The sequence below is a fragment of the Aptenodytes patagonicus genome, chromosome 15 (genome assembly GCF_965638725.1).
Source record: "Aptenodytes patagonicus chromosome 15, bAptPat1.pri.cur, whole genome shotgun sequence".
Taxonomy (NCBI): Eukaryota; Metazoa; Chordata; class Aves; order Sphenisciformes; family Spheniscidae; genus Aptenodytes; species Aptenodytes patagonicus.
The window spans coordinates 6,419,515-6,440,429 of record NC_134963.1 but is presented as its reverse complement, the minus strand read 5'-3'; the positions used below and the strand labels follow the sequence as shown (position 1 = coordinate 6,440,429).

Here is a 20,915-nt window from a genome sequence, read left to right as displayed (position 1 = left end):
AGGCCAGCTGCGGCCTACCCCGCCGTGCGCCGCTGCTACCCCAGGTTGCCGCGACCCCCACTCTGCACCCCAAAAGCGATGCCAAGGCACAGAGACGGCACGAGCGAGGCAGCGGGTACCGGCAACGGCGCATCCCAGGGCTCCCTCTCTGCAGAGGGCCAAGAGGCCACGTATCCCCCCCGCGCTGTGGGGAGGGTACATCTCTCCTCATGCGTGTGGGGGCAGGCACGCCTTTGCCTTCGTGCCAGCGGGTCGCTGTCCCCCACACGCCCCTGCAGCGTCCCTGGGCCCTCCCCGCCCGCTCGGGCCCTTCATCCCCGCGGCCGCGGGGGGGGGGGGGGGGGGAGGCCGCGGTCAAGGGCAAGGCGGGCGCTGCCGCCGTGTCCGTCCCCCCCCCCCCGCCTTGACAGGCCCGCGGTGCCAGCCGGGTCCCCACCGTCGACGACGAACTTCTGGGCGTAGCGCTTGAGGTTCTTCCTCTTGATGGAGCAGAAGCTGGGCGGGAAGCAGCCCTCGGCCAGCAGCCGGTAGATGTCCTCGAACTTGCTGCTGGGGCCGCACGACTCGGCCGCCACCACCTCCTCCTCGGCCACCTGCAGCGCCGAGTCCATGGCCAGCATGGGACGGGACGGGACGGGGACGGGGACGGGACGGGGACGGGGACGGGGACGGGGACGGGGACGGGGCTGCCCCCGCCGGGCGCGTCCCCTGCCCGCGCGTGCACAACAGCCGCGCGCCCAAGCGCGGGCGCGGCCCTGGGAGGGGAGGGGCGTGGCGGTGGCTCTCAGGGACCGTCTGCGAATAACCCACCGGCGACCGTTGCCGCCCGCGGCAGGCCCGGCCCCGCTCCTCGGCTCCCCCCCGTCAAGGCAGCGGCCGTCCCGCCCACGGCGCCGCCGTCCCCTGCGGTGTCGGCGCGGGCCCCGGGCGCTCCTCGCCCGCGTCAGTGCCGAGTCAGCCGCGGGGCCGGCACGGGCTGGAAGTGCGGCCTGGGCCTTGCCAAGGATTGGGGCGGGTGGGGGCTGTGGGGAAGCGGCATCGCTGCAGGCCCCGGCCGCGGTGAGGCCGGGAAATTACAAAAAAGAAGCGTAAAATGGGAGAAAACGGGCAAGTTTCACCTCCCCTCGCTCTTCTCCCCGTTCGGAATTTGTCGACGCGCCCTCGCTCACGCCGGCTCGGCCGGAAGCGGCGCTCCCCGCTGCGCGGCGGAGCCGTTTGGCGGCTGGACCCGCGCCCGGCGCCGCCCCTGCCCGGCCGCCGGCGGGAAACATGTCCGCGGGCCGCCCGTTCCTGGCCTGCGCCTGCTTCTTCTCGGACAACGTCTTCGTGGGGCGCTACGGGCTGCACGTCCGGTACCGGGACGAGGGGCAGCTCCGCCGCGACCACGGGCGGGTAACGGCGGGGCGGCGGGCACCCCCCCCCACCCGGTCGCGGCGGCGGCCCAGGCCGGGCGGTGGGGTGACGGGCCGCGTGTGTTGCAGGCGCTGCGGGAGCGGGGCTGCCGGAGCGAGGAGGACTTCAGAGCCGCGCTGCGGGAGGTGAGCGCGGCTTCGCCGGTAAATCCTGTCAGAACGGGCCGGGGGCTTCGCTTCCCTGGCGGGGGGGGGGGGGGCTTCTCGCGGGGAGCCGCTGCCTCACGGCGGGGGAGGACCCGGGGAGCCCCCGCCTCAGGGGGCCCTGCCCCGCGGCGGGCCGGGGACACCCCGCCCCGGCTCCCCTCAGGGGATCCCCCCCCCCCCTTCACCCGTGGCATTTCCACACGCACGGGTGGCCCGGGGGCCGGCGGTCGACACGGGCGCCGAAAGGAGCCGGGGAGACTTGCTGAAGCCACCAGCCCTGGCCCCGACAGAACCGGGGCGCAGCTCCCCGGCGCCTTGTCCCGATCAAACCCGGTGCTGGGCAGAGACCGGAGGGAGAAATTCCCCGCTGGCGCCTTGATCCGGGGGCTGGATGCCGTCAGTGATGCGTTTATGCCGGCAACGCCCTGGAAGTAAATACCGTAATTCAGCACGTTATGAAAATGGCCCTCTGTGCCGCTCCCAAATTGGTTTTAGTCAGCTGGCTCCCAGCGCCCTTCCAGTTCCTCTTTCCTTCATCGCTTCTTTGGTCAATTACTTTTAAAGAGTGCCTTGGGACGGGGTCACCCGGGGATCCTGCAGAGCTCACGCGAGGTCTGCCCGGGGAGCTGCCCTGGGTGAACTGCCCCAGGGCACGCTTCGGGGAGGGATCTGTGTTTCTCTCCAGGCCAGGGACAGAGATCCGCCACACGACCAGCTCCGATTTCACCCCAACACTAAGGGGACAGACAGGTTCTTTTAGGGATCCTTGGCCGGGATGATGATGGCACTAAACCGTAGTCACAATTAAAGCTTTATTTTCTTAACAGGATATTATGTTTAGTATAGCACAGAATTTATGATTAGAATGGCACAGGATTTCTACAAGCAGAATCAGTGTAGCACAAGAAGCAGTGTAATACGGAATTTATAATACAACTTAACTTAGGATTTCTAGACCCTAATTTAACTTATAATTTCTAATCGCCTAGATCCTAACTTAACTTACAATTTCTAATCGCCTGGCTCCTCTGCAGATCGGGTCAGATCTTAATACATGCTTTGCTGTATCAATATAACAATCATAATCTAGACTCGAAAATCATATAAAAGAATACGAGTCACTCACTCAATACTCGGAGGAAGCAGACGACGGTGGAGGCGTCCCTGGTCACGGCTCTCATTGTCCAGCAGCAGTTCCAGTCCACGTTCCCCACTTAGGACTTGTAACTGCTTGGTTTTATAGACAGTGCTCTGGGTGCTGTTACACTTCCCTGTTCTGTGACGGGGTCATCAACAGCACCGGGCTGGCCGGGTCCCTGGGACCTTCAAGGCCGGCAAGGAAGGGAATAATCGGCCTGGCACCCAGGAACCTTGAGGGAAGAAGAAATCTGGTTCGTCTACTTGGTTCACAGGACCTTCAGGGCCTGATAATGAGGGAGAGGGAATGAATACGTGACCCGCTCGGGCACAGAGAATGGCTGCTTGCCTTATAAAATGGCGTTAGTTATGCTAATCACATTACCAGGGGTCGGGAGCAGGGGGTACCGGTCACACCCTCCTTCCTTTTTTTGCTAAGGAATGTTATAAACTAATCTCATGGGGGGGTTAATAAATAGGAAGAGCTGCCTGAATCAGGTACTACTACAGCTGTTTCCTCTGAAATGACAGATTAGCCTGTCCTCACAGCACTTAGCAGTAATCCCTTCATGACAAGTCCTGTCTCCCTCCCAGCAAATGTCTTTATTTTGGACAACGCAGAACACATTGTCAGAACATAAGCCAGACTCTTAAAGCGTAGGCCGGCGATTCATGAGGTGTCAGAATGCCTGAAAGGGCTGAAACCTCGCAGCTCCGCTTGACGTGTCAGTGGAAAGACTTCAGTTATTTTTTTAAGCCATCCATAATGAGAACGTGTCTCAAATCCCTCTTAGGCATTTGGCTCTTCAAATATTTATTGGACTTGTCTTGACTACAGAAAAACAAAGGCACACACTCTGTCTCCCAGAGGTGCCCAGAACAAAAATAACTGGTTTAAAACAATGAGCAAATTCCTGGAATTGTTTTAGTTATCCCTTTTGATTTTCTAACAATATGCTCTGTTGTTTACTTGTAGATTGAGGCAGAAGTGCAGAGAAGAAAACAGTTAATTCATCAGTCAGTGGAACGCAAAGCCATCATCTCAAAGTGCTACAAACGAAAACACCCAGAAGTGTACATTCTGCAGGTAGACAGTATGTTTGGAATCTATTTTGCACCCGAGGAATTGCCTGACAGTTTATTTTTGCGGTAGGAAGCCCTCTTCTCGGGGTTGCCCACAGTGCTAGAGCTGGACTGAAGTAAAACCAAAGCGTAGCATATCGAAACTGAATTAAAAACTTTCACAGCGCAGCATATTCTCCAGGCAAGATTCCGCCTGGCTTATAGCCAGGTAAGGGTCATTCTGTATTGAAGCTGCACCAGCACCTGGTTCTGGACTCAGAATACCATTAGTAATTTAGACCTAAAGCATCATTGCAGCAAACGGGGTCGGTGAGGTCTAACGAACAGCCACAGAAATCAGCATTTATGGGCTTAACACACGGACAAGTTACTAGTGACTATCATCTGAAGGGGGGCAACAGGCCGCCTGCATGTATACACCCCACCGCAAATGCAGGGTAGCCCTCGTTGTGGGCTACTCGGCTTTGAATTTCCTTGTGTTTGCCAGACCCAAGGCTTCCCAGCTGGATAATGACCACAGATCAGCAGTAACACACAAACAAGCTCGCACAGATTTACTGCTCCGCGACCCTTTAGTAACAAGTTCTGCCGTTGTCTGTCATGATCTGTGTGGGGAAGTGCTCACAGCAGAGTGCAGTCACGCTGTTGTGCTGAGGCCACAACAAGGTGCTAGATCTGCTGGGAAAGACTTTGCACTTACCTGTTAGGAGTCCATTAGGCGAGCCAGGCTCTTTCCTGTCACGCTGAGGATAAATCTGGCCAGTTACACTTAGAAACCCACGAGCTAGAGCAAGCAGCAATTTACCTAAACCACCAGGAAAAACACCAGTAACATTCTGCATTTCCTGCCACAGAAGTAACCCAGGTGTGACTATCAGCCTTGCTCCCTAGACTCTACATATTTTCCTGTGGCTGCCTGGAAGTCCTTTTCCTTCTTGGGCTGTAAAAGACCGCGCAGGCTAATTGTGTTTCTGTGTATTTTTACCACCCTTCCCTTGACGCCAGGATTCATTCCTGGCCCCAGATTTTCTAGAAATCGTGAGATACTGCACATCGTCGGATGCTCATCCCCATGGCCTCCTGCGCTACGTCGAGTCCTTCTCAGGTAAAGAAAACAACACATCAGCCACAAAGATCTCCCCGTGTGACACTGCAACTTCAGTGATGACAGCTGTTTTCAAGCCCTGTCTTTCATAGCTCAGATTTGATACACAGCTGAGAAAAACGATGTTACTTTCTGCTTGATGAGAGTCTCTGGAGAGGCAATACTGTGCAGCAGTTATGCTCTGGATGAGATCCTGTTGTCTGCTTTTCCAATCCCAGTCTGCTGATGTCTCATCAGAGGCTCTAGCTGCAGCAGGGCTGGGGTTTTGGTTGTACCACAACCTCACGGGGGAGCCTGCTGAAGGAACACTGTTAGCCGGGGGAGCTTGGTTTTCCCTCCCCAAGTGCTTTACCATTTCAGACAATCCCTGTTGGTTAATCTGAGCTGAAATAGTTTCAGTCTACATTTCAGTTTTTTAAAAAGTGATCTGGGTTTTAAGCTTCCCTGGAGGCATCTGTGAAGCTCTCTCCCTATCAGAAATGCTGACAAAATGTAGAGGGGAAGCTGCAGAGTTGCCTCCTTTTCTCAAGACAAAAAGACAGACCCAAATGTCGTGTATGTGCAGGGCTCCTGGATTTGTCCAAGGCACGATTTCCGGACACACAGCCTTTTCACGCTGTCTTTACCTCAGCTTCTATATCCCGGATACTGAGCTCCCCTTACGCAGGGCTCTACCCTGAAAGGCAGCTCAGAAGGCCTGGTCTTCCCAGAAGGTTGGCACTGGATGAGTGAATCCCACATCCCCTAAGTGACCTTGAGCCTCCTTCTTCCAGGAGGCTGTATTCAGACTGCCTGTGATGAGCCGTTGATTTACCGCCCTCCCTCTAGGCTCTCTCAAAACATTTCCTTGGCACCTACAGCAGGCATTTAGGTCAGTGCCAGGTCTCCTGACTGGATGGGGAAGCCTGGAAACGAGGGGCCAACATGAAAAACAACAAATACATCCCAGAGCCGATCCCGGGGAATGGTTCCGGCCCTTTGAGCAGCCTGAGCACGTGGGTCCTGTGTTCTCACTGACACCAGCACAGTGTAGCTAGACAGCACGACAGCCCAGAACACTCTCACCTGTCATTTTCCCCAGCAAACGGTGTCTCCCTTCTCTTGACAGATAAGAGGATCTATCGACTCCCAGTGTTCACAGAGGAATTCTGCCAAGCCTTTATGGATGAGCTGGAGAACTTTGAGCAGTCAGACATGCCTAAAGGCAGGCCCAACACTATGAATAACTACGGGGTAGGACTCATTAGCTCTTGTGCTTCTTTAGGGGGAGTGTTCATAAGCAGACTCCGTTTACCTCCTTGTTTCACACTCCTTTCCCTTCCAAAATGCCTGTAATTTGAGCACAGAGCAGTTTGAGTACAGCCCCATTGAAGTGAAAGGGTTGAGGGAATTGAGTTATGCAGACAAAAGGACAGGGGAATGCAAGGAAAGGGGATGGGCGTTGGTATCTCAGAGCAAAGAGCACCTTGTATTTAAGCAATATACATTTACATCAAGGAGTCCCTTTTTAAAGAACACTTAACTTTTGATCTTACTTTGTCTTTTCCCCATCACTTTCCCCCTTGATCCTCCTTCTCTTGCCTGTAGCTGGAGCCTTTGCTCTAAAGTTCTTTGTCTGAGCAAGCAGCAGGGTTGGAAGAGAACAAGACAGCTCTGCAGCAGCTCTGATGAAGCAGCAGATACAGTCGGTCAGCTGTTCCCATCTCCTCTCTTTGAGACAGGTTTTGCTAAATGAGCTTGGGATGGATGAAACTTTCATCACACCCCTGCGTGAGAAGTACCTGCAGCCCATAACGGCGCTGCTTTATCCCGACTTGGGAGGCGCTTGTCTGGACAGCCATAAAGCATTTGTTGTCAAGTACTCGCTACACGAAGATCTGGATTTGAGCTCTCACTATGACAATGCAGAAGTCACCTTAAACGTTTCACTGGGAAAAGACTTCACAGAAGGCAACTTGTACTTTGGGGATTTCAGCCAGGTACTGAGCATATTCCTAATCTGGACCCCGACTCTATTCCCCTCTACCCCCTCACCCCTCCCAGTGTCAAGGCATTAACAGTGTTCTAAAAAACAATTATTCACTTTCTGACAGTCCAACTTGCTCCGTCCCTTCCCCATTTTTTTAAATGTCTTGGTTATACAGGAGCCTTTTCTGCTACAAGCACGTTACCAATATTCAAGCTTCAAAGAGAGGAGAGAGACGGCTATCGTAGTAGAAACTGGAGTGAAACAAACCAGCCCATCTGTCCACAACTGAAATAGTCAGCAGGGAGGTGCTGAGAGAGAGAGAGAGAAGAAATTTATTTCAGATGAGAGTTAAACCTAAATCTGTAGCCCCTATTTCCAGGGGACTCCTGGCAAGAGAAGGGTAAAAGCTCCCATACACTGGTGACACAGGTTTTTTGATTGAAACTCTGTCTTTAAATTCCCTCTGGACCTGGCACTGAGAATGTCTTACTTGAAAACAGTTGTACTAAACTGCTGCCAAGCCACCACTGAAGTGGCTGCATTTCAGAGGTGCAGTGAGTCCTCTCCATGCTGCTCACTGGGTGCTGTAGGTGAAGAGGTGACAAGTAAAAGTTTCAACTATTTGAGCATTGTTCTGCTAGGGACTTTCTGGTGTAATGCTGTATCCGCCTCCCTTTTGTTCCAGGATCCTACCCCCATGCCAAAGTACATAGAGATCGAACACGTGGGAGCCCGGGGGCTGTTACACCGAGGAGGGCAGATCCACGGGGCGCTTCCCATTGCCTCCGGGGAACGCTGGAACCTCATTATTTGGATGAGATCATCTGCCATCCGCAACCAGCTCTGCCCCATGTGCAACAAGAAACCGGAGCTGGTGGAAGCAGAGGGGTTTGGAGATGGGTTCACAGAAACCCTTGAAGATGATGCGCCCGAGACTGTGAATCTCTGTTCCTTGTGGTAGCAGACAGTAGGGCCTGATTTCTCCAGACCAAGTTGCCTAAAGCTCCTTTCTGACCTCTCAGACTGCACTAACAGACTCCGTGATGGATGCACGAGTCATGTAAGAAGTAGCTGTCGCCTTGGAAAGTGACGCAAAAGCAATCCTGCTGGGGTTAGGGAAGCCGGCTGCTTGGACAGCTGAAAGAGCTGGTACTCGGGCTCGCCAGGGCTCACGCTCGGGCTGGAGGGTGCTTGGAAGATGAGGAAAGCCTTAACACTTTGATTCACTGCAAAGGCTCCGTAAATATTTTCAGGTGTATGGGGAAAACACCCAAAGCTGCTTGGCCTTTGTGAAGACCTCTGTGCCAACAGCAGCATCGCGGGTCCCGCTGTAAACGGAAAAGAACGGTACAATAAAGCCCTGCACTTACCGCTGCTCTGCTATTGGCAGGAACTCCTGTCCTCCTCCAGGGAAAGAGCTTTTCGCTGCTGGGTGACAGTGAAGGATCTGCCCAAAAGTGAGGTGCAGGTGATTCACAGCAGGCTGCCGGGAATGGCATGGAATTGTCGTCACCGTTTATCTAACCCAGGCTCAGAAAAATCCATCAGGAACAATACAGGGAGAGCTGATCCCACAGGGTGGCTGAGAGGATCTCTGAAGGCCTCCACGAGCTCTTTTGAGCAGAAAGTCCCCTTTCAAAGATAGCGCGGGTGTTATTAAACGGGCTTTAGAGACAAAGCTCTGGGAGCTACCTGCAACAGAGCAAAACTTTCCAGAGGAAGGCAAAAGCGTACATTTAACTCCCTTCCTTTAGTTACGCGAGCAAGTGAAAATAGAAAATAACTGTCTCAACCTGGGTGCGGCAGGCAGGCCTGGGACTTCGTAATTCGGCACCAAGATCCCCCCGGCAGCCGATGCATTAGGAGGGTCGGGTGCTTCCCCCGTCTGACTGCCGGCTGGCTGGAATCACAGACTCTCCCGCCTACAAAACAAATTAAAGAAGCCAAATGTCTTTTGGTTTGGTGGCTGCATTTGGCTCTGTGGGAAGTTAAGTGTATATATTCGATAGACACGTACGCCACTGCATTTGTAAGGGGCTTTTTCATTCATTTATTCAACTGCGATAATTACAGCGTGTGGACTTTGCATCGTCAGTAATTGTGGAAGGCTGAATGCCAGCGGGTACAGCTTGCGCAAAGGGTGCCGGTTTAAGCCTTCCCAGCAGATCCGCTGTACTTTTGGCCGGGGATGCCGTTAGCACGCGGCACTCGTTAGCTTTTCATGAGCAAAACCCAGCACAGTTGCATCTCGGGAGGGAAACAGGCTGTTACGTTTGTGCGCGGAGCCGAAGGGCTGGTGTCAAGAAAACCAATTGTCAAGTCTTCGTTTCCTTCAGCAGAAAACGTTAGCGTTTCCTACCTGCGTCTGAATTAGGCCCCAAAAATTAAGCTAAAGGGCAATACCAGCGCCGGCCCAGCGGCTGATCGCGGGGCTGGGCAGGCCCGCCGGACCCCGGAACCAAAGAGCGCGGCCCAGCTGCCGGCCGGCCCCGCGCACGGCGGCCGGAAGTGCGGGGGAAGGCCAGCGCGGGCCCGGCGGCGGGTGCCCCGCTCGGTGCCGGCGGGGCGGTGCGGGGGCCCGGCCCGGCCCGGCCCGGCCGCGGTGAGTCCCTCCCTCCTTCCTCCCCTCCTTCCTCCTCTTACCTGCGGAGGGGCCGGGCCGGAGCGGCCGACCCGGCTGAGGACACCGGGGGGGGGGGTGGTGGAGGGGGTGGGGGTACACGCATGCGCGCTGCGGTGGCACCCGATTCGGGGGGGGGCTGTTAAAGAGCCGGACACGCGGGGCCGCGCCTTGCGCCGGGCTCTTAAAGGGCCAGTGCACCTTGCGCGGGTTCTTAAAGGGTGAGCACGCCTTGTGCTAAGCTCTTAAAGGGCCAGAACAGCTCTTCCTGAGCTCTTAAAGGGCCAGTGCACCTTGCGCGGGTTCTTAAAGGGTGAGCACGCCTTGTGCTAAGCTCTTAAAGGGCCAGAACAGCTCTTCCTGAGCTCTTAAAGGGCCAGTGCACCTTGCGCTAAGCTCTTAAAGGGCCAGCACATCACGTGCTGAGCTCTTAAAGGGCCAGCATGCCGCAGGCTGCCTGCGTTGTGGCGAGAGGGAAGGGGCTGCCCCTCCGGCTGCGGCGGGGGCAGGGCAGCAGCTGGGCTCCCGGCTCCCCGCCGAGGGCCGGGCCTGGGCAAAGCTGGGCGGGCGGGAGGAGCCGCCCCGCTGCGGCCACGAACCTGGCGGCAGGGCGGAGGCAAGACCCCAGCTTTGGGGCGCGACCAGCCTGGGGTGCTGCCGCGGTGGATTCGGGGCTCGTCCCCTTCCCCCGGCGTCGCCTCGGACTCGCCGGGGTGCTCCTGTCTGCACCCGACTCCGCATCCGTCGACCCTGTCGCCGCGGTTGTATAAAAGCGGGTTCTGCCGCCACGGCCACGGGCGGAGCGGACTCGAGACCCAAACGCCGTCCTGCCAGCAAGGCCCTGGTGTGAGGGACGGCTGCCGGGTGCGTGTCGATGAAGGACTCATCCTCAGAAACTTCCCTGCGTGTCCGTAATGGTTTTGGGGTTTGTTTGGGTTTTTTTCTGATTGAAATTGCCGTTTGGAAATCAATCAAAGGTCCGATTCACTTGGGACCGAATCGCCGCTTGGGAACGTCGAGGTGGTAAACGTGCAATTAATTAAATGCTGTAGTTGGAAGGTGGCTGTGAGAAGGCATTTCCCAGATACTGCTGTGCCGACGGTGCCAGTTTGTTTTTTAAATTAATGAGAGCGTATACCATGCCGTCTCTGGTCTGTGGCTGCTGGCAGCCGGTCGGGCTGATGGACGGGGATGCCAGCTCAATGCATAATCTGTTTTCTAAAAGCAAATTGGAATATTAAAAATTCATTCCTCCCCTTGGCCCATGCCCGCTCTTGACATTTTAAATAATGGGGTGATCGACTCCGTCTTCAGCTTGGAGAGGACGATTCATTCTGCTGACTGTTGCCGCAGCATCGATCATACCTTGCCGGCGTCCGTCTGCAGGTGCAGCGCGTCGCCTCCTCCCGACGGCTCCCAGCCTCACGGGGCGATCACGGCCCGTGGCTCCCGGGGGTTGTCCCTGGGGCACAGCGTCAGCTGCAAACCCCGACCCCGGCGGGGATCAGCCCGATCCTCTCTTAGTCCATCACGTCTAGGGACAAATGCGAGAAGCGCAGGGAAAGCCTGGTGGAGGTTTCACGCCCAACCTGCTCGGAGACGGTTGTCCCGAGGCGGGCGAGGGCTGCCCGGGGGTCGCAGTGCTGTCCCTGCGCGGCCCCCGCTCTCTGCTGAGGGCTCCGTTCTGTGCGTTGGTGAAATTCAGTTTAGCCACAGCTGTGTGATGGGTAACCCCAACCTACCCCTGCACGTGGGGAGCTCATCGAGAGCAGGCATGAGCGTCGTCTTCAGAGGGGGACTCGGGAGCAGGTCTTCCAGGGCTGGTTGGCTCAGGGTTGGATTTCAGGTTTTTGGGGCTGCCGGACGCGTTGCTGCTGAGCGAGGGTGGTCTCCCCCGTGGCACTGATGTAACCCGTTCCCCCCCAGGGGCTGACGCACGATGGCCCACAGCCAGTCTCGGAAGCGATCGCGAAGCAGGAGCAAAAGCGATTCTCGGAGCAGGCAGGAGAGGAAGGAGAAGAAAAGGAGGAAAAGCAGCAAGGACTCATGCCGGGGCAGCAGTTCTCCTCCGAGGAAGCGGATCTCTGGGTCTCACAGACACAAGTCGAGCTCAGTGGCGGCTAGGGAAGGTAGGGGAGAGGCCTGCGGCCCTGCGCTTTCACCACATTTTCCTGGGGCGGGTGCACAGAGGGGGCCCAGGTGGGAGAAGAGGGTCCCTGCTTTTAGCTAAACCGGTGTCTGTTGCCTTGCTGTGCACTTTGTGCCCATTTTAGTTTCGTTCTGACAAGTGCGGAGCCCTTCAGCCCCGCTGCGTGCTGGTCTGGCAGCGTGGTGCTGCACGCTGTGATGTGTTAAAGGTGTCGGCACAGAGGGATCTTTGCCTCGGCTTTGGGGGCTTTGCTGTTCAGGCAAGAAAGAAACCAGGCTGGGGGGGGGATGAGCAGCATCCCCGCTGCCGCGGGGCCAGAGCTGCTCCACTCAACCTCTTCTTATGTATTGCAGAAAAGAAGAAGGAAGGAAAGGACAAAAAGAAGAGGAAGGCAAGTACCTCTTCCTCTGCGACAGCATCTTCATCCGCCGGCTCCTCCTCGTCTTCCTCTTCCTCCAGCTCCTCTTCCGATGACTCCAGTGACAGTGACTCCAAAACGAAGAAGAGTCGACACAGCAAAAAAAAGCGAGCAAAACAGAAAGACAAAAAGAAGAAGAAGAAGAGAATGAAGAAGAAAGCAAAAAAGAAGTCAAAGGAAAGGGCTAAGGAGGAGAAAGCCACGGGAGAAGTGGCGCCCGGCCCCTCGCTGGAGCAGTGGCAGAAGGAGTCGCTGGTGGACTCTGGACCAGGTAACGGTGGTGGTTCCCTCCTGCTGAAGAAAGGGCACACAGGAGTTGCGCTGGGGAAAGGCACTCGCGTGTCGCCCTTCCTGGGACGCACACGAGGTGTCTGAGGGAAGCAGGGCTGTGTACAGAGAGGAGCTCCGGGTGCTCCTCCCTCCTATGTACCGTGGCCGCCTTCGAGCCACACCAAGTAAACGTTAAGGAGCCACATTCGGAGAGTCATTTGTGAAGTATTTAGGTGTAGTTTATAGATGTGAGCAGGGAACAAAGATGCCAGATGGAAGGTCACGGTCAGCAGTAACAAACTGGCAAAGCTGGTACTGGCTTCGGGACATGAAGCGGCCCTTCCTTTGCGTGGTTCATCACTGAACCCCGAGTACCGCCGGGAAACCGGTGCGGCATGCGTGTCTGTTCATGTCGGGCATGGTGCTGTGCCCCTCGGCCAGGAGCCGGCCCCACGGGCACGGCTCTGACGAACTGATGCATTCCAGTTTTGACAGATGAACAAAAATCCCGAATCCAGGCTATGAAGCCAATGACAAAGGAAGAATGGGACGCAAGGCAGAGTGTCATAAGGAGAGTCGTGGATCCCGAAACGGGGAGAACCAGGTATGATCCCTGGGGAAAAGGGAGGCAGGTTGTCCATTCCCATCCATGTTGTGGGGGTTGGAGTCCTGGAGGATGCCGGTCCGTGGCACTGCCGTACCATGCGTGGACCCAGGGTCCCCTTCAGCAGCAAAGGCCTGAGCCGATCCCTCGCAGAGCCGCTCCCATCAGACCTGGTGTAACTTACCCAGAAAGTGACGCGTTTGACACCAAATTACCGAATTGTGCTGGGGCTCCACGCGAGGGGCACGGGGCTGCGTCCCAACCCAGAGCTGTGCGACACAGACAGCAGAGCAACTTGCTGCTGGAGGCAGGTTTGTTCCTTGCGCTGCGAAGGGTTCAGCTTCTTCCCATTAAATGGGACCCTGCAAGCAGGGGCAGAGCGGGAACCAGAGGGGTGACTGGCACCTCCTTACCCCACCGCTTCGTGCACTCGCCTTTCAGCTCCGAAGCACGCACGCAGGCAGCCCCGGTTAGCACCTGGGTGCAAGTGAGGAGGGAGTGTGTGTGTCCCTTGGGGTTACAGGCAACAATCAAACCGAAGTTTGTTTAGCTGCCAAATAGAAATGACCCAGTTTTTAATAAAATGCATCTTCTCAGCAAGCAGAAAACATCATGTTGACGAGAATTGGGTATGACAAGTCCAGTCTTAAAATAGAAGGCAGCCTGCGGGGCTCAGGGAGGTGTGGAACAAAGGTCGGTTCCCTGTAAGGCATGTAATGAAGACAATTAAATTTCTGCTCATGTTTGGAGGTGTGAGCCGCCTCCGACACTGCTTGGAATTTGCTCAGCAAGATGCTCCCCGGTCTGGCTGCCTTTCAGGCCCAAACCGGCTCCTGTTTCTGAATGGCTCTGCGGTTTCCTGGGGCAGCCAGGACCAGACCTGAACTCTGTGTGAAAAAAGGAAGGGGTTTTGCAGGGGTTGGGGCCGCTGCCGTTGACAGCGAAGCCTCTGCAGGTGGTGGGGTGGCAGGAGGTGCTTTTATTGCGAGTGTTTTCTCCTGCTGCGTGCAAGCGTGACTGGCTGTGCATACAGCAGACAGTGCCCGCAGCCTGGGGCAGGGACGGCTGGCCCATGCAGGGGGATGCTGATTTCTCAGGGGATCACACCTGTCCTTGCTGCAGCATGGTGACATTAATCCCACAAGAGCAATGGAAAAGCCTGCCGTGCTATTCAAGCTTGGTAAGGCCAGAAAAAGTCACCTAATGCAACTTCAGGGGTAGGTCGTCACTTCCCTTGCCTCGAGGTGCATCAGCCCAGCACCTGGTCCCGGGCACGTCCCGCTGTGAGGGAGCTGGTGGCTGCGTGCCTGACCTGGGGCACAGCAGCAGCCCTCGGGATGGGCTGGGGGGGGGGCAGCGCCTTCTGCGGCTGGGAAACAGCGTGGCTGGCAGGAACTTGCCAGTAGCCCTCACGGCTCGTGGGCCTGTGTTTGTCTTCCAGGCTTATTAAGGGAGACGGAGAAGTACTAGAAGAAATCGTCAGCAAGGAGAGACACAAGGAGATTAACAAGGTAGTGGGGACTTGCCACCAGCACGCGCTGCTGGTGGGTGGGCGGGCGCAGCCGGGGAGCTGCTGCACCCAGAGGCGTTGTCTTGCCTCCCTGGGGACCTCACCAACTCTACCAGGGCAAACCGAGCCCTGGCAGCTCCGCAGGGGCCCCCGCGGGTGGGTGCTGGTGGTCCTTCATCTTTGGGCAGGCGGTGCTGTGAGCACCCGTGTCTCTCCCTTTGCAGCAAGCCACCCGGGGGGACGGGCTGGCCTTCCAGGTGAGGACGGGGATGCTGCAGTGAGCGCGCAAGCGCCAGCCATGCCGGGAGCCTGTCCTGCTGCTGGCGCCAGCCCAGGCGTGAGCCTCTGTCTCTGGATCACGTAGACAGCACTGCGTCAGGATTCTTCCCCAGGGGCAGTTTCCATCCGCTCTGTAAGTTATTGACTGGGAAGGAGAGCAACTTTAATGGTTCATCTCCCAGTAAACAGCTTCTCCCCTCCCTCTCCTGACTGGGGCCAGCGTGGCTGTAACGCACTTGGACCTGCTTGCCCCGATGCCCCTCTCGAGGCCGGAGGAGCTCAGCAGCACCCAGGGGACAGGCTCGCTGGTGTTGAGCACCTAGCGGTGCTGCTGCCCCTCAGCTCTGGGCTTTGGTGGGCAGGAGCCAGCGCTGCGGCCAGGACAGGGTATGTGCTGGGGCTGCAAAATATGCAGCTGGATGCCACTTCTTCCCTTCAGGGGCTGCTCTTGGCCCCTTCCTTGCTGGATCTGCATGCCCCGTGCTTACCTGGTGCTGCAGGCTCATGGGCCCTTTGCACTCACCCACCCGGCTCAGAGAGGAGCGGCTGTGCCGCTGCGTGGCTCTGCTCAGGCTGCAGCTCTCCTCTGCAACGTCAAGTGCCACTCTCCGCTGTGCCCCAGGGGCTTTACTCAGCTTTTCTGCAGCTTCATCTTATCGGGTGGCGCTGGGGAAGCACAGCCCTGGCACACTGCACTGGGGTGCGGGCAGGCGCGCTTTGCAGAGGGGTGGCTTTGCCTTGCCGTCTGTTCCTGCATGCGACTTGTGTCCCTTCCCCACAGCGCAGGCCCCGGGCAGCGTTAGGGTTCTGGGCTTCTCAGGACCCGTGCCCATGGCCGCTGTGAAGCACACAGCTGGCCTTCCCCCACTGCAAAGTCCATAAATCGACAGACTGGGAGGAAAAAAAAAAAAAAGACAAACGGGTCCTGCAGGACGGATCTGCGCGGAGGGTCTCCACGTTCTGTTCATCGCTGTAACCCCATTAAACTGGCGCCTGCTCATGTGTTGGGCTTTGTGACTTGTCTGTTTCTAGAGTCTCCCCCAAAAAAGCAGACAGAGAAGAGCCTTCCCATTTCTTTAATCTGTGTAACTCACAATGATACTGTACACAAAGCACACCCAGGCATTGGAACGATGCACTAACAGCAAGGAGGAGAAGGAAGTTGTACAGAAGGTTTGTCACACACAAGCGAGTCATCGGCACGGTACTGTACACACAGGGGCGTACCCAGCACGGCTGCCGGCGCCCTCGGGCATGCCCTCCAGTGGTTCCCCACACACGTCTGTTACCCCTAAAGCAATTTTTTATAAATAAAATATAACTAACATCGTTGGAATATAAAATTGACAGTCGAGGGTATCAACGGGCAGAGGGTGCCGAGGACGGGGAAGGGACCGTAAGGCTTCTAGAACTAATAGGAAATGCAGCAAACGGTGGCGATACCTGAAGAAGGGGCTGCTACAGCAAGCACAGCGGCTGCTGGGCGGAGCGGGAGTTTGTTAGTAACCCTTTGGCTAGTTACTGCTCTCGGCTCACGTATCGGACACTGTAAACGTTTTTGGTATTAGAATTTCGCCTCATCTGACCGAGTGATCTAGCAAACCCAGGAAACAACTCGGAGGGAATGCATGGGCTCCTCTTTATTTTTAAAAGACTTTAAAGGGACAGCGTCAGGTAGAAAGTCTGGCCCAATAGTGCAGTAATACAAAAAGCTGCTTTTTATAAAAAACGTGAGCTCCACAGCAGAGTTTGATTCCCATGGAAACAAAAAAAAAACCCACCCCAAAAACCAAACAAGGCAGCCTGTGCAGCGCAGGTTGTATTGTGCTAGTGTGTGAGAACAGGACGTGGGCTGCCTGCCACCGGTCGCGCCGATGGCTGCCGCGACAACGGCGATAGGGAGGAGTGCAAGAAACTTGATATTCTTTCATTTTGAAGCAAAAAAGTTACTTGTAACAAAGACAAATTAGGTCTTTAACCTGACAGTGCCCCTTTAGTAAGGATAGAATATACATTCATCTTTCCCTCACTGCATCCAAACGGATCCTCTTCCATAGATGTGGAAAGGCATCGGGTCACATGCATTGCTCTCCAAAACAGCTCGGAACAAACAGGATATAAACACAGAGTTAAACTATTGCTATTGTTCTTTGAGTGAGTAGCACGTTGATCTTTGCTTCAGATAGATGAGTGCCGGATGGGGGCGGCTGAGGATAGATTGATGTAGACTGTGATGGACTGAATCGGCGGAGAAAAAAAACTTATTGGCATATTTCCCGGTAACTACACCCACCTCATCTGGTATTATTGCAGCAATAAAGGTCCTGCTCTACAATTGCTTCTCCGTGTTGGATCCGTACAATGGCAACAGATGGGGGCCAGGGAAAGGACCCGGGCAAGTTTCAAGCAGCTCAACAAAGGATGAGGACGGAGGTGCTATGATTGTCAGTCTAACTGGTTAGTAGCTGTTTAAAACATGAAGTGATGGAGAGGTGAGTATAATATTGCACTTCTGCATTCATTGACAGTTACATTGAACTTGGTCCATAAAATAATTGCTTTGTACATAATGCCTGAAACAAAAAGCTACATTTTTAAATATCAATAAACCCTGAAGGTTCCAGTCCCTCCAGACATTTTTTTTCCCTCTACATAAATAAATAACTTTCAATTTTATATATCCACTTTTTACGTTGAACATTTACATTTGCCTCTGTTTTACACTATCTACACATAAGAAAATGTGAACATCTTGTCAGCATTGGAAAATGTACAGATCATGCCTTTTCATGGAGGAAAGTTGAATTTTGCAAAGGCCATATCCAAATTTGCAGAAATTATTGTGTGATGTGGTTTGGTGACTTCACAGGATGGATTGTGGCTTGGCTTCCTACGCAGATGGCATCTGTTTGATAAAACATTCGACTAGCGAGAAGCTGGGACAATTCACATTGTTTTTAAACCCAGTAAGCTCTGGATGTACATTCAGAGAGAGCTAAGCTGAGTCGGCAGAAAGGGAAGTCAGTTCTCGGTAACAAAAGTCATCAGATACATTCTGTAATTGAGTAATTCTCAAAGAGAAGCGGTTAAACATTTTGCAGGCAGGCTGCAAGACGTGGGAGATGCACTGGGCGGCGGGCGGGCAGTTGGGTTTGAGCGCTCCACGGGCTTGGATGCCGTCGGCAGCTCAGCACTGTCCCTCCTCTGCCTCCGCTTCGACCCTCCAGCGCCACGAACACGTGAGATCTACCTTGGATGTCTGATGAGTTTAGATTTGCCTACCGTGGCCCAGAGCCAATTAGCAGAGCAGCGTTCACAGTGCTGTGTGTCTCAGTGCGGCCGTCCTGCACTTCATATTGAAACAGTTAATAAAATGAAGCAGCCAGTCTAAAAAATTCTTTGTTATAAATAAGATCCTCATAAGTAGAAAGTGATACAAAGACAGGAAAGTGTGGTGGGGGAAAGCAGGGTTACACATAGTCAGGGAGCTCGGTAGGACTATAAAATCTCCACGTGAAGAGGCCAACTGGAGTCTGTAAATGGGCACCCCGGATCCCCCGGGGCGGATGCTCCTCCACCCCGGGAGGTGTGTGCAAGGAGGGAACCGGGCCCTTCACCGGGGCCAGGCTGACCCGGGAGGGACAGGACTAAGGGGCTTTTTGGCAAGCCCTCGCTCTAGGCACTGTTCTCCTCCGCTGCTGCAGAGCAAGGCGCTCCCGTTCCTGCACCGTGCACGGCGCACGTCCCGGTGTCGCCGGGGGTGCCAGCCAGCAGCGAGCGCTTCGCCCCGTGCACTGGCAGCTCCCCTCTGCCACGCACCCAGCCCCAGCTCGCGCCAGCAGCACACAAACCATCAGCTCAGGCACATCCACTGAGAAACACACCAGGAAAATTAAGATATGGCCTTTTCTTAAGGTTGCCTGACATCGTTGGCACACTTCCTTACAGTCTCCTTACTGCTGGAAAAACTTCTGCACAGATTTTTTTTTTTTTTTTTAAATATATACATATATATACAAGTGTGTGTGCATATGTATATGCATATATTTATATATATACACACACACCCTGGCTTAGCGATATTTCATTGTCATGCACTACAAACAGTTAGGTGTAGCTACATGAGATGGTAACAGGTTTCCATTCTAAAAATCATCAGTGCAAAAAACAATGAGGTTTTACAGTTCAGTAACTACAGGTAAAAGAAGCGAGTCTAGTTCCCATGAAAGCTGCTACTGAACTTGGAGAGAACCTGGGAAGAAGAAAACGTCTCAGAGGTGGGTGTTGAGAGAGTCAGACCCTGCATTTGGAGGAGAGGAACTGCAATGCAATCTAGCTGCTGGGTGCCTTCAGCGGCTTCCAAATATACGGTAGTTACTTTTGGAAAGAATATATAGCGAGAATATTTGGAGACTTTAACAGCAAATTAAGTGTCTGAGGTTTGTAACAGCTCAAACAAAATAGCTTGTATTCCTCTTTTAATAGGTAAACGCATTAAATTCCATCGGCTTCTAAAAGGTCTCTTTAAAAAATAACAGTAATAATAATGACCCCACTTTCTTGGGCGTGAACCTGCCGACATTCTGCCTCTACCAACAGCATCGACACATGTTTATGCTTTGCTACTGCACGTACTCCTTGAGAAAGTGGCTGAACTTGAAGCTCTTTGTACAGGTAAAGCTCCCGGTTGCTCTGCCTGGCACAGCCCACGATAAATCCCTCGCTTGGGGCTGTCTGTGCCGGGGAAACGGCATGCTTATCGAACCCCAAACCCACCCCGCGCCGGCACTGGCAGAGCACCTCAGTCTGACTCCTGGGACAACCACGAACAAGTTCCCCCAGCCTCATCCCCTGTTCCTGTGGCTCTGAGGACAGCACTCGGTCACGCGTATCGGAGCGATGGCTAACAAGGCGAGGAGGCACGTATTTACAGTCACTAAACCTGGATAAGAGAAGGAGGCAGGAGAGCGCGCGATCTTGACCTGGAGACTTTTCCCCCCCCAACTTCCAGCTGTTCCTTGGGCTCATGCTGCACAAACCTGACGCTCCCGCTGCAAGGCCTGCACATTCTGCGTGGGGAACATCCCGTCTCTTCCCAGAATACCATGATGTTATTAGAGTAGCACCATATTTACCCTTCCAGCCCGTAACACTGGCCTCGTCCCTCTTTCCTTTTGTTTTCTCCTCTGGTGGTTGCAGCCGACAGTCGCTGGCTCTGACCTGGCTACTTCTGCCCCAAGAGGCCAGAGTCCAGCCGGGATGCTGTGCTCCGGCCCCAGCACCCCGTGGCGATGCTCATGCTTCTTTGGCTGCGTTCCCTGTCCCTCTCCTTGTCGCTGTCAGACTGGCTCTGGGTGCGCTCGGGGCGGTGGCCGGCGCTGCTGCCAGTGACCGAAGGCTGGGAGGAGATGGTCCGCAGCAGGTGATTCCTCTTGCGCAGGAACTCGGTCTGGCTGGGCAGCCCGAAGCTGCCTTTCCGCAGCGCCATGCGTGTGGTGTTCTTGGCGGGGCGCGAGCGGTGGTTGTACTCCAGCTGGGCCAGGTGGGCTGCGTACCCCTCCGTGATGAACTGTGAGACAAGAAGGATGAGGGCAGGCGTTAGAGGGATGGGACACGTTTCCCTGATAGCCGCTGGCAGCCAAACGTGTTTGCTGTACCAGGTTCTCTGGGGTGATGTACAAGACATGGAGCCACTCAGACAGACGTGATGGGTCCTGGTCTGTGGGACAGTTCCTGTCCTCTTGGCAAACACGAGCTCAGTCACCAGTTCTACGGTGACCAAATTCCCATCGCCCTCCCATGGGAGGCCCTTGGCAGCACCTCCAGGACTCAGACAAGCTGGCTCCTACCTGACACTGGCTCTGCAGCTTCTTGGTGGGTCGGCCGACGATGTAGATGTGCGTAGGCGGGAGGCTGATGGAGCTGTACACAGAGATGTCCTTAGTAGATCCATATGCCGCATGGATCCTCATGTGGAGCTGCGGGGAGAGAAAGCAACACGCGGTCAGAACATATGGGCGCCCTGCGCTGCTCAACAGGCAGGGCTTTTTTTTTTTTTTAAAAGTAGCATTTGTGGGAATCTCAGGTCAATAACTTATGTTAGTTCCCCGCTGGACAATGCACCGCTGTGCAAAGTGCTAATTAAGAGACCTGGGGATGTTTACAGGCCAGAACAAGAGGAGTAACAGCAATACGAAAGCAGATCTCCGCTT

At 55.0% G+C, this 20,915-nt stretch overlaps 3 protein-coding genes and 1 long non-coding RNA gene across 10 annotated transcripts in view; 2 read left to right on the top strand and 2 right to left on the bottom strand.

The window, feature by feature from the left end:
* The first annotated feature begins 1,266 nt into the window (after positions 1-1,266).
* On the top strand, positions 1,267-8,234 carry OGFOD2 (2-oxoglutarate and iron dependent oxygenase domain containing 2). Its single transcript, XM_076352582.1, has 7 exons — positions 1,267-1,392; positions 1,482-1,538; positions 3,673-3,783; positions 4,785-4,884; positions 5,993-6,117; positions 6,606-6,863; positions 7,539-8,234. The coding sequence occupies exons 1-7, from the start codon at positions 1,270-1,272 to the stop codon at positions 7,812-7,814; spliced, it is 1,050 nt and encodes a 349-aa protein (XP_076208697.1). The 5' UTR covers positions 1,267-1,269; the 3' UTR covers positions 7,815-8,234.
* Positions 2,372-9,540, bottom strand: LOC143167299 (uncharacterized). The gene is made up of 3 exons (XR_012996534.1): positions 9,497-9,540; positions 8,224-8,775; positions 2,372-2,929 (listed from the first exon to the last, which is right to left on the bottom strand). It is a non-coding gene; the product is annotated as an uncharacterized LOC143167299 (long non-coding RNA).
* ARL6IP4 (ARF like GTPase 6 interacting protein 4) lies at positions 9,405-15,708 on the top strand. The gene is made up of 6 exons (XM_076352583.1): positions 9,405-9,455; positions 11,400-11,602; positions 11,976-12,311; positions 12,797-12,914; positions 14,356-14,425; positions 14,649-15,708. Exons 2-6 carry the CDS (start codon positions 11,413-11,415, stop codon positions 14,703-14,705), a joined length of 771 nt encoding a protein of 256 aa, XP_076208698.1. The 5' UTR covers positions 9,405-9,455; positions 11,400-11,412; the 3' UTR covers positions 14,706-15,708.
* A 55-nt stretch (positions 15,709-15,763) lies between these two features.
* PITPNM2 (phosphatidylinositol transfer protein membrane associated 2) overlaps positions 15,764-20,915 on the bottom strand; it is a 142,264-nt gene continuing 137,112 nt past the window's right edge. For all 7 annotated transcript variants that reach the window (XM_076352574.1, XM_076352579.1, XM_076352578.1 and 4 more), the window contains 2 exons: positions 20,553-20,681; positions 15,764-20,272 (listed from right to left, as the gene is read on the bottom strand). In XM_076352574.1, coding sequence (XP_076208689.1) covers positions 19,928-20,272; positions 20,553-20,681 — 474 coding nt within the window. In that variant the 3' untranslated portion in view covers positions 15,764-19,927. The remainder of the gene's footprint in view (positions 20,273-20,552; positions 20,682-20,915) is intronic.